At 42.9% G+C, this 18661-nt stretch overlaps 1 protein-coding gene across 1 annotated transcript; it reads right to left on the reverse strand.

Moving 5' to 3' along the window:
- Positions 1-405: 405 nt before the first annotated feature.
- Positions 406-18661, reverse strand: LOC133130178 (cryptochrome-2-like). Its single transcript, XM_061244509.1, has 12 exons — positions 18338-18661; positions 17251-17359; positions 13587-13729; positions 11592-11776; positions 11034-11122; positions 10066-10206; positions 8732-9043; positions 7595-7746; positions 6580-6782; positions 5421-5507; positions 2734-2882; positions 406-1600 (listed from the first exon to the last, which is right to left on the reverse strand). The coding sequence occupies exons 1-11, from the start codon at positions 18493-18495 to the stop codon at positions 2740-2742; spliced, it is 1722 nt and encodes a 573-aa protein (XP_061100493.1). The 5' UTR covers positions 18496-18661; the 3' UTR covers positions 406-1600; positions 2734-2739.

Consider the following 18661-nt stretch of genomic DNA (forward strand, 5'->3'; position numbering starts at 1 on the left):
TTTTGCAGAGTTTACATACAGCTCTCCAAGCCACCAAACTATATTTGCTCTGAAAAAATGCTGCAGTATAGACGTGCCAATTCAAACCCTATGTCCAAGTACTTGCCATTCAACCCCACTGATAACCCATCTGTGCAGATCATAACCTGATGGTTATGATTCTAACAGTTGTTAAACTAAAACAGTTCTGAGAAAAAAATGAAGTAAATATCCATTATTGGCCAAAATATTTTATAATCCCCTCTTTTAGAATTAAGATGTTAAGACAGTTGTCAACTGATGGTCTTTTTAATATACCTATTATATATATATATATATATATATATATATATATATATATATATATATATATATATATATATATATATATATATATATATATATATATATATATATATACCTGGTGGTAATATTTAAAATAATAAATAAATAAATCAAAACAACTGCCCCTAATTGTCAAACCAAAGAGCTGGGAAAATGAACGATTCCTAAATCACAATCCTCCGTAATAAGTCTGTTATCAGCGCTTTACATTCGATATCTGCTTGTCCGAGACATTCACCGCGTTTCAGACATCGTATCAGAGGATCGTATCTCTCAGTTCTCACTTGCTCGGGTTATGGTGTGCTATCGATGAGAAAATCTCATTCAACGGCCCGTTTTCATCTTTAGCTCATCGTCTCCCTCTGAAGTGTCTTCACATAAAGTAATCTGCACTATCAGCTAAAAGCTTCAGTAACGCTGCACAGGTTTCAATCAAATGGACATTTTGGCACACTGTGAATGAGATTTACCATTAAGCCATTCGATACAATGTAGTTCCGCCAAGTTACGGCCCTACACCCATCTCAAAACTGCCACATCTGCTTTTGAGTGAATGTCAAACTGGGCAAACTACTGCAACTTCAAACTATAGATGAACTTCAAACTTCAGTTTTCCACCTTTTCCCAATTCAATTGCGGTGAATGTAAACTGGTCATTAAAGCATAGGGTTGCCAATGAGTGTATTGTTATAAAGTACCGATAATAGTAATACAGGTATGAAAAATCACATGAACACACATGTGCCGTGCTGTGTGACCCTCCCACAATTATGATTATTTAGTTATGCAACTCATTATGTTTGGACACATTCAAATATGTGACTGCTCGATCTGCTCTTTTTCAAGGTATGTAACACTATATTGCCATTGTACAATTCATTTGTGATCACTCCAGTCAGGTTTTTACATTTCTTAAAAGCACCCCTTGCTGGATGGTTCATGGAAATCTACTGCACCAAATCAAATAAAAAAAAAACCAGTCAGACCACCTAATAGGCTAACAGAGAAACATGTTGTGGCTGGGTATGCACAAACTCTTCACAAATGCTTTGGTGAACCACAATCCCCTAATTATCAAAGAATGGATACATCCTGGTTCAGGGTGGTCTGTGTTGCTGCTGGAGGATAATCGGCATAGCTTTGCTGTCGCTAACGGTTGTGCTTGTTTTCTTTACACTAGAGATGTTTTTGCTATTGCACTGTTTGCGTTTCACATCCTGGTCATGCCCACGGAGGAAGGAAGCACAGGGAACAGCGGGCTCCTCGATGCGAAGGTCTGAAGGACACACACAAAGAGACAGAGAGGGAGATGATTAGAGTCGAAAAAGTGCTCCTTGAATCAGCATTCCAGGATAGGTAATAGATATACTGTATATACTGCAAAGATGCAGGCTAACATTAAATGTTAAAGGTACAATAGGTAAGATTTTTGTGTTAAAATATTGTTGCAAGACCACTGTAAATCCCTTCCTATCATTAAAAAAGGCTCACTGACATGTTGACTCATCCTCTACCTGTGTATAGTCCTTAAATTCGGGTTTAAAAATAAGCAGTTGACGGGTCGGCACTCTGTACCAAAACATTGTATAGCTGTACAATAATTTTAGCTTATTGGTTGGAAAATTGGTTCTAATTGCCACAGCCTCTGGCGTTTCAATTTCAGTGCGTTCACAGAGAAGGTGGGATGAACAGTGTTGTGGTTTCAGCGTATTTGTTGCTGCAATTCCCCTTTTGACCGTTAGAAGTCCGAAATTACCAATTGAACCTTTTCCAAAGAACTCAAATCGAAATCAATCAATTTTACAGGTCTTTTAACAGATCAGAATGTACAATTTCATATGGATTAGGACATAGATAAGTACAGCCATTACTGGCCTGATAAACATATGGAATGCCACATACTGAGTACCCCCTAGCAGCCCAGATGATAATACTGGATCATTTGAGGTCTGCAGTTCACCGAAAATAACTCTTTCTGTGTGAAACCCTGAACTTTAGTACACCTAGAAAGCAATCATGTGATGGTCAGGATGGACGGACTCCAGCCATACTGTATATTCAGCTTCATAACCAAGACCAGGGGAGCCCAATCACACACCATGGAGGGCCAAAAGTATGCAGGTTTTCATTCAAACCAAACACTACACCAGCTGATTTCACTGGTTGGAGGTGTGTTGATTAGTGAAATCACTCAGCTGGTGTGGTGATAAGTTGCAATGAAAACCGGCATACTCTCAGCCCTCCATGGCACGATAAGGGCACCCCCCTGATTTGTCCTTTGCATTTAGAAAACTCGAATACAAATAAGATGTACTGTAGATCACTGGCACTTTGTAAAAGGATGGATATTTAGTATGCCGGGACAAAGTTAAAACAAACAAACCCCAGGTTTTGAGGTTCTAACTGTACCTGTTACTACTGTTGGTCTCCAGCCTCTTCTTCTGTGGTGCTGGTGCGCTGGACTTTGGGCTGGGGGTACTTCTCCACTGTCTGCAGCTCCATGGGTCTGTTCCTCTTCCTCACAGGGAGTGGTCTGCTCTCATGCGCACAAAACAAACCTGAAACCACAAAACCTCCTTCAGCATATTCCCAACAATCAATATGGGGCTTCAGCTAAAATCAGCAAACGTCATTATCCAAGTGGTTCAACGACTATACTCTAAGCTCAAAGAAGGGCTAACCTCCATGGTCTAACCAAGATTATATCCCTGCAACAATACAATGCAATACAATACAATACAATGGGATAGTGCTTTTTAACCCTGTAGCCTTTCCTGCTCTGGATTGCTTAATGTAAGTCAATGATCGGGTCCACAGAACTGGTTTTCACGGCTTTAATTTGCTGCCGATTGAATTAAATTAAAGGCTGTAGCTTGATCCCTGCAGTATATGTTGTGAAAAGAACACTACATGGATGCAATCAATCAAAAACATATGTTGTAGATTGGCAATAGAAGCGTTTAAAATGGAAACATACTGCGTGTGTTGGTATTGTGTTTTTGTCATGTTGTTGTGATTATATCATTGCAAAATACAATATATATATATATATATATATATATATATATATATATATACACACTATTAACAGCTATTAACTATTAACAAACTAAAAATATAAAAAAATATAAATATAAAAATAACGGTTACTTGTATAGAATGACCGACAATAAAGAATAGCAATAATAACCTTGATTCATATTCCGTATGCACGATGAGCCAGTCCAGATAAATTCATGACCCCATATTTTTGGACAAAATTGTTATCAACAATACAGCATGCAAGTGAGATAGGAGTATGGTTAAATTAATGGGCATTTCTGTGAGGTCTTGTAATGACACGGGAAAGTATATTAATTCACTGTGGACCACCCCTTCACTGGCTATGCAGTTGTGAATCCATGTAACTATGGTCCTGTCTAAAACATCCAGCAGGGGGCGCCAAAGACCATTAGAGTGTGCTCTATCTAAGCGCTCACTCAATTCAGAGCTGCTGTAAATAATTTGCACTATGAAGCCTGTCATACTTCCTCATCACATTCCAACCCTTCCTTACACACAGGTACCCAAAATAAGCCACAATATGAGAAGGAGAGGATGTTCTTTATCAACTTCCTGCACGGATACTGTCAGTTTTTCCTTGTTTAGATAATTTATTTAACCAGGGGAGGTCCATTGAGAGCATGTTTCTTTTTGAAGGACACCCTGGGAGAAATGCCAGAGGGAACAGAGCGTGAGAGAGAGAGAGAGAGAGAGGGAGGAAGAGAGAGAGAGAGAGAAAGAGAGTGAGAGAACAGAGTGAGTGTGAGAAAGAGAGAGAGGGAGAGGGAAAAAGAGAGAACAGAGTGAGAGCGAGAAAGAGAGAGAGAGAGTAGTTATTTTGGGTTAAGGCAGAGCCCTTTTTCATTTAGGGACCCGACACCCTTTGCCCAGGTTGAAATCAGCAAGATAATGAATGTGAAAGCCGCAGCATGAGGAGTAGTCTATCCGATGCTCTCGGTCAAACTGGCACGGCGGGGAGGACAGAGGAACCAGAAGCAGACACAGGGGTGTGGAAAATGACAGGTTTACTAGCAGATGGAGGGGCAGAGCGTAGTCAAAAAAACAGGCCAGGGTCAAAAACCAGGGGGTCAGTCCAACAAAGCAGAGGTACAGATATCCACAACAAGCAAAGAAGAGTCCAGGGAAGCAGGCAGGGGTGAAAACCAGGAAATCCAAAGAACAAAGAACAAGGAACAAGGAACAAGGGGGCTAGAACTAGGGGAAGGAATAAAGGGCTCGGGAACAAAAACAGGACAAGACGAACTAGCAGCGTGCAACTGAAAAGGACAGGTATAAATACACAGGGGAATGAGACAAACTAGATGGGGCATGGGAGTGAGGGCGGTCAAACAAATAAACATCAGGTGAGACACATGAAAGGGTAATAGGACAATAACAAGAGGGAAACGAAAACGCGGACTGGATTCACAGAGACACACGTAATACAAACAGCTCCGGACTAGGGAGTAGACAATTTGCAGAGAATCAGGAGATGCAGAGATACGGAGAGACAGGTGCAAATACTTCGCTGAAACTAAGCAAGTAATCAGTGATAGAATAGGGAGGCGGAGTTACAGAACAGAATTGAAACTGGAGATGCGTTATTAAGTTAGTTAAGTGATTTAAATTACAAATACCCAAAACTAGTGAATGTTAGTTTGTTAGTTTGACAAACATATTAGTGTGTTAGTATAATTAGTACTGTACAACTTCTATGTTACTTGGGATTAGTATATTAGTGCTATGTACAAACATGAAATGGAGAGAAAGCAGGAAGTAAGGAATGCGAGATTGGAAGGAAGATTGAACCCCGGAACTACCGTAAACACCCGAAAAGTGGGGCACGCAGACTGGGCAAGTAAACATTCAGACTCAGACATCACAGGGGAAGACGAGTGCAAAGACTAATGAATATAAACAGAACACCAGACATGAATATGAAAAATAATAAATTACTAGAATAATGATAATAAACTATGATAAACTAACACACAGAACACAGGAACATAACACAAACGCACAGCACAGGTCGGAAGGTGACAGGTGACTCTTACCACTGGTGCTGCTGCCTTGGGCGTTTGAGTCGTCTGTCAGTGGCGGCTCTGCCTCTTCCTGAACACTGGGAACAGATGCCAGCAAACCTGAAAAAGCAGTAGCATGGAAGTCAGGCATGGAAGTCAGATTGGCCCTCAATATCAGCAGAATTTTTTTCTGCTGATATTGCTGGTTTGATTTTAAAGAAAAGGTTCAAGACATGGTAAAATCATGGAAAATCAGGGACACAGCACACAAGGCGGTTGCATTCCACGTGTCTCTGTGGATTACCTCGCTGGGTGGGTTTTTATTCCTGCCCACCCACGATTGTAACTCTAAATGACAAACCAATCAAACATGACACATACGACACAGATGGCGGCTTTGTCCACTTGACTGTGTTCCTGCTGATATAATGATGTCATTTCTGACATTCTGACTCAAAAATGTTCTGAAAACAGCCGTTTGGTTTGTTGGACAGCAATGCAGAATTGACGTGAAATTACATTGTACAGTTCAGATACAGTATATTAGACCTGAGGACCTTATTATGAACAGTAGACTTCCCTGAAATTTTTTCAACAAACCCCCTAAATCTAAATATGTGATCATAGTGAGTATATAATACATAGTAGATAGTAAGAAAGAGTTCACCATTGCAGATCAATGGTCATCTAAACCTGTAGAAACGGTTTCCATTGCTGAGGCAAAAAAAGATCAATTTTTCCTTTCTACCAAGAAAAAACACTATATAAAATATATAGTCAAGGTAGATACAGTATTTTAGGAGGGTACCCTCCATCTGAACACCTTCCAGACTGGAGACTATTGACTTTCCATAGTTTCTCAATGTAATGCGGGATTGAGACCAAATTGCCTGTGTCACAGTTTCTGCATGCTCATCTGCTCATTGGTCTAAACCGGGGGTTGGCAACCCTGGCCCTGGAGAGCTGCAGGGTGTGCTGGCTTTTATTGTTACTCAGCACTTAACTGATCAATAAAAGCAGTCAGTTAACTCACCTCACCTTGTTTCTTGATTTTCAGGTGAGGACAAAAACCAGCAGACCCTGCGGCTCTCGAGGATCAGGGTTGCCGAACCCCTGGGCTAAACCTCTGTTGAGCGCGGTTGCAATGTGCTTTAAAGGCGGCCCGTGTGATGTGGAGCTGTGAGTGACTCACTGAGGCCTTTGTAGTGGGAGAGCTGCTGGTAGATCTGCTTCATCCTCTCGATGTTGAGGCGGCTGCCCTCGGCGTGGTTGATCATGGGTTTGGGGTAGTCCACGCCCACCACGCAGTTCGCCGCCTTCTGCACCGTCTCCGGGGCGTTCCACGGATCGTAGATGTATCTGTTCGGGTAGTCCTTCAGCTTCGGGATGTATCTCCTACGCCCCAAAGAAAAATGCCAACTCATTTAGTCAACTCAATGGGGTACAAGCCAACTCAACTTATTTAGTCAACTCAATGGGGTACAAGCCAAGTCAACTTATTTGAAAAATAAATGCCCAAGTATGTTGTCATCAGCTCAAAAGTCAAGTGAATAGGCCGTTTGTCAAGCATGTGACTTCACACCGCTGTCCCTGCACTAACAATTCTAAGCACTTTCGATGCAACAGGTACTGTTGAATGTAGACAGTCAGTCTTAAGTCATTAAGGCCAGTTTATAGTCCAGTGACAGAGAACCGCTATGAGACATTTGGTTTGTACTCTGGGTGACTGGACTGGATATATTTTTGCTAAGGACAATGACCACAGTCTACCTCAGGCAACAATAGAGCTTACAGAAACGTTCTGCGATCTTAGTCGAGTGACGTTCTGTCGCTGGACTATAAACTGGCCTTCACACTGAAACGGGCGGCCTGTAGTGTAGTGGTTTAGGTAAATGACTGGGACACACAAGGTCGGTGGTTCTAATCCCGGTGTAGCCACAATAAGATCCGGTTGGGCCCTTGAGCAAGGCCCTTAGCCCTGCATTGTGTCCTGCTTAGTCTAATCAACTGTATGTCGCTCAGGATAAGAGCGTCTGCCAAATGCCAATAATATAATATTATAAATTACATAAATGGGAGTCTGAACGCTGTCTTAGTACATCCTTTAAGATGATCAGATGACACTAGCGGCCCAGTTAAAGAGGCGTGACACACGTTCCGTGTCAGGACGCAGGGCTCCGTGTTGCAGGGCGTCGAGTGAAGCCCACCTGATGTAGTCCCCGCTGGGGTCGGTGCGGCGGCCGAAGCCCACGGGGCAGTAGCAGTGGAAGAACTGCTGGAAGAAGGCGCTGCAGGAGAGCCACATCCAGCTGCCCGCGTTCACGCTGTAGTCTGCGTCCAGCAGCAGCTCGTCGAACACCTGGGGAGAGAGCAGGCACCTCACTACACCGTGTACACACCACCCCCTTCAGACCCGCTCATAGCTCAATCTCCTGGGGGACAGAACGGACCTCGATACACAGTGGTCACATTAAGATAAGATTCAAAATGTGGGGGAGAAATTGGTTCTAAAAATTAAAAATAAAATTTGGATGATGACCGAGAAACAAAAAAAATCCTTTATTTGAGCCAATCTTTTATTGTCTTTTGGTGTCTGACATTTGTGTCGTTTATTGATTATGATATTTGGTAGCACTGCGCGCGTCAAAGATAAAGCGCTGAATTTGAATGTAAGGCGCTTATTGCTGAAACAGTAGCCACCTTAACCACTTGAAGTAGTTACAGCCAGCAAAATCCACACCGAGGCGGTCATTACACGGGTTTAACGCACTCCACTTCGCGCCGGGTGGTTCTTCGCCCCCACATCGTTCGTTAAAATCGTGTAATGACCACCTCTTTGTGGATTATTCCTTACTCATTTATTGCCTAGCAGTTTCAACGAAACGAGCAGAAAACCTTTGGGAACCTCAGACCTCTGACCAGCAGAGCCCATCACACTGTGAGAGATGCCCCACACTGTGAGAGATGCCCCACACTGTGAGAGATGCCCATCACACTGTGAGAGATGCCCCACACTGTGAGAGATGCCCCACACTGTGAGAGATGCCCATCACACTGTGAGAGATGCCCCACACTGTGAGAGATGCCCATCACACTGTGAGAGATGCCCCACACTGTGAGAGATGCCCATCACACTGTGAGAGATGCCCCACACTGTGAGAGATGCCCCACACTGTGAGAGATGCCCCACACTGTGAGAGATGCCCCACGCTGTGAGAGATGCCCCACACTGTGAGAGATGCCCCACACTGTGAGAGATGCCCCACACTGTGAGAGATGCCCCACACTGTGAGAGATGCCCCACACTGTGAGAGGTGCCCCATGTCGCGGGAGAAGCACCGTACCCTCATGCCGCTCTCCCAGCTGAGCCACAGGTCCCCGCGGGTGAGGAAGCAGGCCACGGCGTGCCGGGCCAGGTGGTGGATCCAGCCCTCCTGCCGCAGCTGGGTCATGATGGCGTCGATCCAGGGGAAGCCCGTCCGGCCCTCGGCCCACTTGGCCAGCGCCTCGGGGTTGCGGTCCCAGGGGATCTGCACGCAGATGGGGTTGCCCTCCATGCGGTCGAAGTTGGGGTTGTTGGTGGCGGCCGCGTAGAAGAACTCGCGCCACAGCAGCTGTCCGAACAGTGAGAGGGGGGGGCTGGATCGCTTCCTCACCTGGAGGGAGGGGGGGGGGCGGGGGAGGGTGAAGGTGGAGGTTAGGTATGACACACTCCCATATCAATTTCTTTCAAATGACTACAAGAAAACCAACACATAGTCCGCTTGTGTTTTACGCAACACTGCAGGATGATTAACCCTTCCAGTCCAAAGATTGCCATACAGCACTCAAGCAAAACTACCATAAAATCCCAAAGCACTTTTAAAATCCCAAACTTTCTCAACCAAAGCCAAAACCCTTTGGGTCCATATTGGGCTTGGGACTGAAAGGGTAAAGGTCTCGGTTCATTCATTTTTACACTGTGACAGTATTCAATTGTGTCAACAACTTGCAACACAGCTTTCTGGCACCGGAGTGCACACACCCAATCGCACAGAAATTGGGGCAAATTCAGGGAGTAGGCCACCGTCATGATATCACATGCACAACACAGATCCCGGTTCCCTTCTTAGAAAGTGTGTTTGAAATTCAGCAGTGATATTTTTCTCAGAACAGCAGAGCTTTTCACCTGAGTGAAGGGCACCCTGAAGACCTAATACAATTTCACTTACAAATGGGATTATAGCTGCATAAAACAATCATATAGCCTCACATTGGATTGATGGTTCATTTATAAGACCTTGGAAGCCTGTAGCCTAGTGGCTAATGTGTTTGTCTAGGACCTAGAAGATTGGTGATTCAAGCCCCAGTGTAGAAACAATAAGATCATCAGTTGGGCCCTTGAGCAAGGCCCTTATCCCCACATTGATCCAGGAGGAATTGGCCCCTGCTTAGTCAAATCAACTGCAAGTCACTTTGGATAAAAGCATCAGCTAAAAGTAAAACAGTAATGTAAAAATTTTAATAATGAACTTAACTATGGCTTTTTAACAAAGTGATATGTCAATGCTCTTTACAAAAAGCATATGCAAATATTATCAGACACAAGCTAGCAGCTAACCATGTAAGCAGCGAAAAACTGAAACAGGCTCTATAAATGAAATGAGCAGGCTCTGTGTAACAAAATGCGAGCACACACCTTCATGTACAGCTCTCGTAGCTCGTAGTAAAACAGGCGAGATGACAGACAGCCGAACCGTAGGTAGGGACTTAATCCGGTGGGGCTGGCAATCAGGGAGCAGATGTTTATCCGGAGTCTCTCGAAGTTCGCCACCCAAGCCTAAACAGCCATGAAGCGCGAAGATCAGAAAATGGCCGACAGCAGGCATCTCTTAGTCACAGGGCTGTTTCTGCTGACCGTCGCTGGGTCATTCACTTTCCACTGTGGCATCTGACTGACAATGTATTTCATAACATATGAGCCAGATAGGACAGGGGGGCCCCAGTAAAGGCCCACACACATATTTCTTGCGTTTTCGAGCTTTTCAAATCGATTATATTTTAGAGTCAAAATGCTATTTATAAAACGATTTCACACATGGCATGATGTATGTTTTTACATAATTAGAGAGCTGACCGTTGGGAGCAGGGTTACGGACTTTTCAAAAAACCTACGTCACTGCTCTTTAATAATGTTTTGTCGGCATTTTAGACACTAAAACCAGGAGGAGTGTGGGCCTTTCATTCCTTGTGACATTGGCACACGGGTCTTAATCCTTTGAATAGTGAAATGTTTTTCAAATCCAAAAAAATAATAATAATAATTTTAAAAAATTAAAAAAAATTCTAAATCTAAATTAGAACTTTGTTGCTTTCAATTACCAGCAGTTATTATTACATCAGCATGTTTGGTTAATTCTGATCTAATCACATTTTGATGACCTTACACCTTAAACTTACACCATAGCCCTCAGTCGCAAGGGTGCCTTACAGCGCTCGAGCGTAACTACCAATAAAAACCCAAGAGCACTCTACCTTATTCCTTTTCAACCAATCAAAATGATTGTTATCAAAATATTGTTTTGAGCCCCTATTTGAGCCATTTCACACTGGTCTGGGGACTGAAAGGGTTCCTGGCTGTGCAGAAGGGGCAGGAGTGGCGGGTACCTTTCGGTCCAGGTGTTTGCTCAAACGCTCCAGGGCCTCCGCCTCGCCCCCTTTCCACACCGACGGGCTCAGCCCATGCGTCTTAAAGCCTGCAAAACAGGAAGCGGCCGACTACGTCAAAGCCACGTTATCATGCGCTGCCAAGGATCCCATGTGAGGTCAGACAGCCGTGAGTTTAGAGGCGGGCGCGAACCGCGGTGATGCAAACCCACCTCTGAAGAGGAAATCGATCAAAACGATCAATTAAAGCCATTAGCTACCTCATGAAAATATCAATGGCACTTTTTTTCCCCCCCCGAGAGGTCTTCTAAACATAATAAAATGCACTGACTGACAAGGAAAATGCAGATAAGACGAGCGTTCGCTCAATACAAGCAACAGCGCAGCTAACTCTAACACCGATATTTAATATAAAACCTGCTTTGGGGGCTATTTCAATAGGTCACAGAGTACCTGAAGATGTCAATAAGTACATTCAATAAAAAGGCAGTTTGGTTATGACCGTATGACATCAGGTCTCTAAGGTGGATTCAGACAGACAGACAGACGGCCCCTCACCCAGCTCCTCCAATGAGGGCACTGCGTAGCGCTCGTTGTGGTTGTCCGAGATGGCGGTTCGACTGCTGTCCAGCTGCTGCTTAGTAACCGTTGGCAGGGGCCTCTTGGGGAGTCCCAAGCGGTTGACTATGGCCTGGAACCTCTTGAAGGTCAGTGGGGGGCTGTTGTTGTTCAGTTCTATTATTCTGTTCGGGAGGAAAACGAATGTTCTTCAGTACAATACAGCATTTCCATGGACGGCAAAAGTGAAGGAAACAACAAAAAAAACCATTTTAATATTCCTCATGCATCATTGCCAGATAAAGGAATAAGGCCATTCAAATTTTCAGCTGACAAATGTAGATCAATCAATTTTATTTTTGCATATTCATATTTATACAAACAAGTTCTTGATTTTCCAGAGGGAATAAAAAAGAAGACTTCAGTTGATCTATTAATTTGTTCTGCAAATGTTCTGCCTGAATACATTAATCCTGAGAATATTATTCACATTTGTAAAGCTATAATTATATCAGCACCCATCAAAAAAAATTAATAAAAAATATAATAATAATGATCGACACAAGTCAAGACCAGAAATTATACAGTTAATACAACTACTGGAAATTACTACAATTTGTCTGTTTGATTACAACACATTAAAAGGCATTTTAGGAAGTTAATAGGGGAAACTAAGGGGAAAGTGCACCCTTAAGTCAATGCCTCTCTAATTTATTCTAACCACAAGACTATGGCCTGTGCTCCAGCTTATACAACGGCGTCTATATTAGTACGCAGTTATCTCCTCCCATTGGATCATTTCCTGCCAGACATCCCCGGTGCCAGGAGGCCTCCATGTGTGTGCTGCAGCACGGAAGAGAGCGCCGGGAAGCACATGTCTGCGAGGGTGACCGATTTGCGTCCCACCCAGCCTCACATGTTCTGTAGTGTGACTGCCGGCCCCACCAGCGGCCACCAGGTGGCAGCAGTTTCACACAAACAGTGCGGTTGCTGTGAGCTGGGGAAGTCATGTGCAACAGCACGCTTTCGAAGACGGCGAAAACAACCCTCCTTAGAGCTCAACGCAGACATTAGGCTACGCACGGTAACAGTTTATACAGCGGCACGTTTATGTAACTAATACATTCTCTTTTGTTTTGACACGGTGGGAAATATGTCTTACTTTACTGTAAACATATTTAACAAAATAATATTTCTGAAATGCGAAAAAAGACATTGCCTAAGAGAAATGGCCTGACATTGTATTAGCGCAATATAAGGACGCAATATTTTGGAATTTGATCTCACCCGGCTACGGCAGAGAATGCATAAACTCGTGAGCGGAACGAAAGGGCTGTTCACAGACCGCATTGTGCTATTCCTCGCACACCCTCGGGAAGAGATCTCCCTGAGTGACTATTAGCATCATCCCCTCCGGAGAGGTCGCACAGGCCTATATCACGCTGCGCACTCTGCTGTTCCTCAGCCGAGAGCAATTTTGGCCGTTCCGTGGATCACGCTGCGCCGCTGACGTCTGCTAGACCGCGTTCCATTCTGATTCAGTCTGGACGTCACAAATCTGTGATGCCTTTCACATATTTAGTGACATTTGTAATTACGTAAGGTCTTTCGTTTCATAATGGAGAACAGCTACAATGTGAGTAACACAACAGACTGCATAGATATCCAATTTGCATGCAATTATTATTGTCAAATGAACTCTGCAGACATCCAGGTCACCTTATATTACCTTATATATCTTTGATTTAAACTATTGTCCATTTAAAAAGAAAAACAACACGTAGCCTACTAAAGCAGTGGTCTCTAACCCTGATGCTGGTTTTTGTTTTCACCTTAAAATCAGCACCCCGTTGAGATGCAAGTAACCAGGGCTGGACACCACTGTACTAAATAAATTCAGAATAGTTCTAGCCATATCATGAGTAAATAAGTCTAAATAGAAAGCAAGGATAGAAAATGGATAAGAGGGAGAATGGGACGCAGAGAGCTCCTGACCTGTCCAGGTTGTAGAGGGTGTGTGAGTTCTGCACCCGCGTCTCCACTCCAAACTCCTGCGCCATCTTAATGATGGCAGCATCCCGCTCCTTCCCGTATGGCTCAGAGTCGTACTCAAACGTCAGCCGCGTGACGTTCCACTCCTGGGAACGAACAATTCATAACATAAACAAATTAATACACTACATTACATTATTGGCATTCGGCAGACGCTCTTATCCAGAGCGACGTGCAACAAAGTGCATACCCATAACCAGGGATAAGTTCGCTGAAAGACCCTAGAGGGAAGTACAATTTCCACATTCAAGGGCCGCGACACACCGGAAGGCATAGGTCAGAGTCAAGCCGGCCCTCAGAGCTGATGTTAGCTCAGGCTGGCTGGCAGTTGGAGGGCTGCCGGTTCGATTCTCTGACCTGGGTGTGTCAAAGTTTCCCTGAGCAAGACAACCCCCAATTCCTGATTGGTGCCTCGCATGGCAGACTTTCGCCATTGGTGTGTGAGTGTGTGTGAATGAGAGGCATTCAGTGCAAAGCGCTGTATAAATCAATTTACAATGAACCAAAGGCCACACATGTAAGATCACTAAAAGTATCTGGTACATGGTTTCTTTCCTAAAGCACAAAAGCTGATCATGAAAAATTATTTTCATCTATACCTTTGCCAAACTGACAAGATTGCACAACTTATTTAGTCCTCTTCACTTCAAGGAAACTGTTCCCCATCACAACACCTTTCAACAAGGTGACTAGTAGGCCTAATCTATGTGACAGCGTGATAAATGATACACACAATCAAATCCATTTTTGCACATTCAAAGAAGCTCCTTATTGATGCATTCATAATGGCCTGCCTATATTGTGTCCAGGCTTCACACATTGGCTATTAAAAAAGCCATATTCTACTTTGGCCATTTTGCCTTGCCTTCCAATCTGTGCCAGCATACCCTTAACAGTAATGCACTCTGCAGACACCCTTTGTAAGTGCAAATAAAAGCTGATTCTACTTTATTAGACCTTGCTCGTGTACAAACAATTCTTGCAAAAATAGATATAACCTGCAATGTGAGTGGATCCACTTAAATAAAGACAGCAGGAGCTAACTGATGTGCACGCTCGTAGTGACGTCTAGTCGGCTAAGAATAGGACAAAAATGTGGTAGCTTTGAACCTGTTAAATAATTTCAAACATAATCAAACCTTGTTCCCTTTAAATTCACATGTAATGTAACCCAACCTATTTATTAACATGGTTGAATGTGACATTCAAAAAGGGAGTGCTATAAAATCTGACACAACTTAAGCAAAAATGAATCAGTTGCGCATAGCTGATCCCAACTGAAATTAGCAGGCTCATTGTGCACAAATACAGGTTTTAGGAGCACAATCAAAGCATGCTCATCCCCTTCTTGTACCTCAGGTGCACAGATAAACTATAATGTAGGCTATAATCAAAAGGGGTCGGTCATGCACACTGAAGGTTATAAACTAGGGACACACCGATATATCAGTAGAGGATGGAAATGGACCGTTTTGAGCTTTAAAATGCACAATCGGATTGGCAGATTGGGTATTCTACCACAGATGATTGAAATCGATTGTGAATTGGGCTATAAAAAATAAGAGCCAAGTATTTAAATTCACCATTTAGTCCCTCCTTCATCTGCCAAAAAGAAAGGAGCAGTGCGGATTTCTTGAAATTGCTGTTCATTTATCAATAAAAGTCCAGCTAAAGGAATGATACTACATAACATAATTTCCTCCTTGAATTGTCATTTAATTTATTGTGTGTTGCAATTACATTGGCCTAGCTCTTACATTCATGATATCACTTTATTTATCATTAGAGTAGGCATGTCTGAAAAGCTTAAGCTCTTCTGTCTGAATTAGCACTAAAATTCTTGAAACAATCGGCATCGGCAGATGCCTGGGGATAAAATCAGAGAAAAAACCCACATGGGTGCAGCCCTATTGTAAACTCAACTACATGCCAGTAACATACAGGGAAAGCACAATGTGCCACATACTGAACCCACAGGCCACACAATACATGACTATCTGAGCTATTCTAAAGTCAATGATATACGATGTCGAACCCTGTGAGGTGATTTGTCCTCTGCATATGACCCATCCTAGGCCCTGGCAGTGAGCAGCCACAGATGCAGTGAATCGCCTGGGGACCAACTCCAGTTCTGATGCCAGTGTCTTGGTCAAGGGCAATGGCTGGAGTATGCCTAACCTGACATGTATGTCTTTGAGTGTGGGAGGAAACCGTTGTACCCGGAGTAAACCCACACACACTCGGGAAGAACATGCAAACTCCACGCAGAGAGGATATGGTCGGCTTGGAATCGGGCAGAACCTCCGTACCATGTACAGCATTTATGCATCTGTTCCTCTTCATTTTACTATTAGAATCACTCTAAGCAATTACCGTCCCTTTGGCATGGCACAGAAGGCATTAGCTACCTCATGTAGGGAATTTATGTTTAAGGCAGAATTAGATCAGGAACACACATACCCATTCGTTTATTAAGATGATGCACCTGGCAGATTATATTAAGGTCAAGATTTGATCTATTCCCTTGTGCTAACATTATGTTGCAGCTCCCTGGCACAGACAAACCAAATCAGATTTTTCTCAAGGGGATACAAGCCAGTGAGGGAGGACATCTATTCAAATTACTGTCCAATTTACCAATTTACAAGATCTGAAGGTTTCAAACCATTGCATGTGCAGCTTTGTCAAGATTTCCCTTTCGCTGTTTTTCCAAGGCAGGGCTACTCGACAGTCCACAACACATTCACAACTGTGATTCACAATTTTCTGAATCAAGACTTAGCCTAATATTATACAGCAGTTCTTTCTGCTTTTGCACCTGAGTTTGACATGCACATCTTGGAAAAAATCTGAAATTTTAATATTTCCATTACTATGCCTTGATCTTAATTACAGACAGAGCCAGTTCTGAAAACCCCACCGAAATCTTTTTCAAAAGATGTCATCAATATTTATAGCAGTGTTATAGCATGTGGTATGCATGTAGAGAAAACTAAATACGTTTCCATGAACACACATACACTTACCCTCCGTTGCTTCCTTCTTTGTCTTAATTTTAAAAAGTCAGACAACAGTAAGCATGGACATGGGTATGTGTCAATGGACGCAATGATGTTTAATCCCTCCAAAGTATGCAATAACACATCTGGGGAATTCTAATGCATTTATACTGTCACATAGCTTAGTTCTGGAACAGGATTAATGTGGCTGCCAATAAACCTCTGTCACTACTTAGTATGCAAGACAAGTATTTGATTTGGAAGAATGCTGTGGTCTTTCTCCTTCACTGTTGCCAGCACTTAATGGACTTGTTCCTGGATGCCTTAGCCTACAGGGCTAATATGACAGAAACTGAGGCCACAAAGTATCACTACACCAGCTGATTTCCCTAATTAACACACATTCAAGAGAGGCACAACTAATCTGCTGGTGTGGTCTTTGGTTGGAATAAATACATGCAGACTGTTGGCCCTCCAAGGCACATGACTGGGCACCCCTGATTTAAAACGGTATTTAGACTAGCTCGTTGCAGGAAAGGCCACTTTCACTTTGAGACCAATCAACACAACTACACTTGTGTTTATCAAATATTAAAATTGACACTGACCTTGAAAAGTCGAGGAAACACCTCTGCCGGTTGACCCCGTACAACAAAAAGTCTTGAATCCAATTTTCTAAGACTTGTGTCCAAGTCCTCAAGAGATTCGAGCAGGAATCTAGGATGTAGAAAATATGTGAATTTCGGTAAGTAAATGGTTAATACTAAATGTATATAATAATTGATACTAATTGTACTACTTATCCTATCAGAACGAAGTTAATGTACGATACAATGCCTAGTCATCTAGCGCGAATGATGGATTATAAAACGCTCTAAATGCAGTCCATGGGAATGTACCAAGGTCCAGACGAAAAGCGACTGATGCCTTAAGTTACATCACATGCTTTACTCTTGTAAATCACTCTTTCCTCTACTCTTTAATCCATTGGGCTACATCGCCTTTGATAATGAAACGAATAGCCTACCCACTTGTAAACCTTAACATATAAAGTATGTTTTCGAATAACTTTCACATGGATATTTCCTTTTTTTGTGTGTCAAATAGATATAAATAACTTATCTACGTGCTTCAATATTGAAAATGTAACTATGTGAACCTGGCACCTTGTAGTATTTTGTCATGCTAGCTGTGTTACAGCAGTCCTATAAAACAAAAATAAAGTGGGCGTGTGCACTTTATGACACGAATTGATTTAGAAAAAAACAAGCGTTGCTTTTAAAAAAAAGAAAATACCACTTTGCTACTTTTTCTACATTTGTACTGTAAATGGTAACAAATACACGCAACTTACTAAAAAGAACATAATAACTTACACGTATTCAAATATGTCACCCAAAATGAGGGAAACGTGTTGCAGTTTCACTTAATCTCAAAACCATTTACAAATATATAACCATTCACTAAAATATGGATGGCTAGTTGACTGGTTAATGTAAACAATGTTAGGTAAGTTACAGTTTAGCGATGAGTCAGGACAGTCACGTTGATTGTAACGCGTCGGCTAATGCAGCAGCCAACTCTAGTTAGCTATACTGGCAGAAAGCAGTCTCAGACAGTGTTACCCTAGTGCACGAGCGGTCCAGACATAACATTTAAAAAGACGCTATATCCAACTAGGCCTGTATCACCCACCTCCATTTGTTGACTCCAACATTAGCCGACCCTGCGAACCACGGATCCAAAATATAAACACATCGTACTGTGTCCGCACCATTCAGAGCTTCTTGTAAAGATGGATTATCGTGGAGCCTCAACCCCTTCCGAAACCAATGCACAGAATTCACTACCATGATTCCAATACAGTCCTTCAGAAATCCAAATGGTGGCGATGGTTATTTAATGCTGTGTCAAACGTGTCCCATGTTTTGCACCAAAAAATTTAACATCCGGCGTAGTCCGACTCTTCTGAGTTTGGGTCACAGGCACCGAGCTGTGGGCAGCCTTCGATACACTGGG

The sequence above is a fragment of the Conger conger genome, chromosome 6 (assembly GCF_963514075.1).
Source record: "Conger conger chromosome 6, fConCon1.1, whole genome shotgun sequence".
NCBI classification, from domain to species: domain Eukaryota; kingdom Metazoa; phylum Chordata; class Actinopteri; order Anguilliformes; family Congridae; genus Conger; species Conger conger.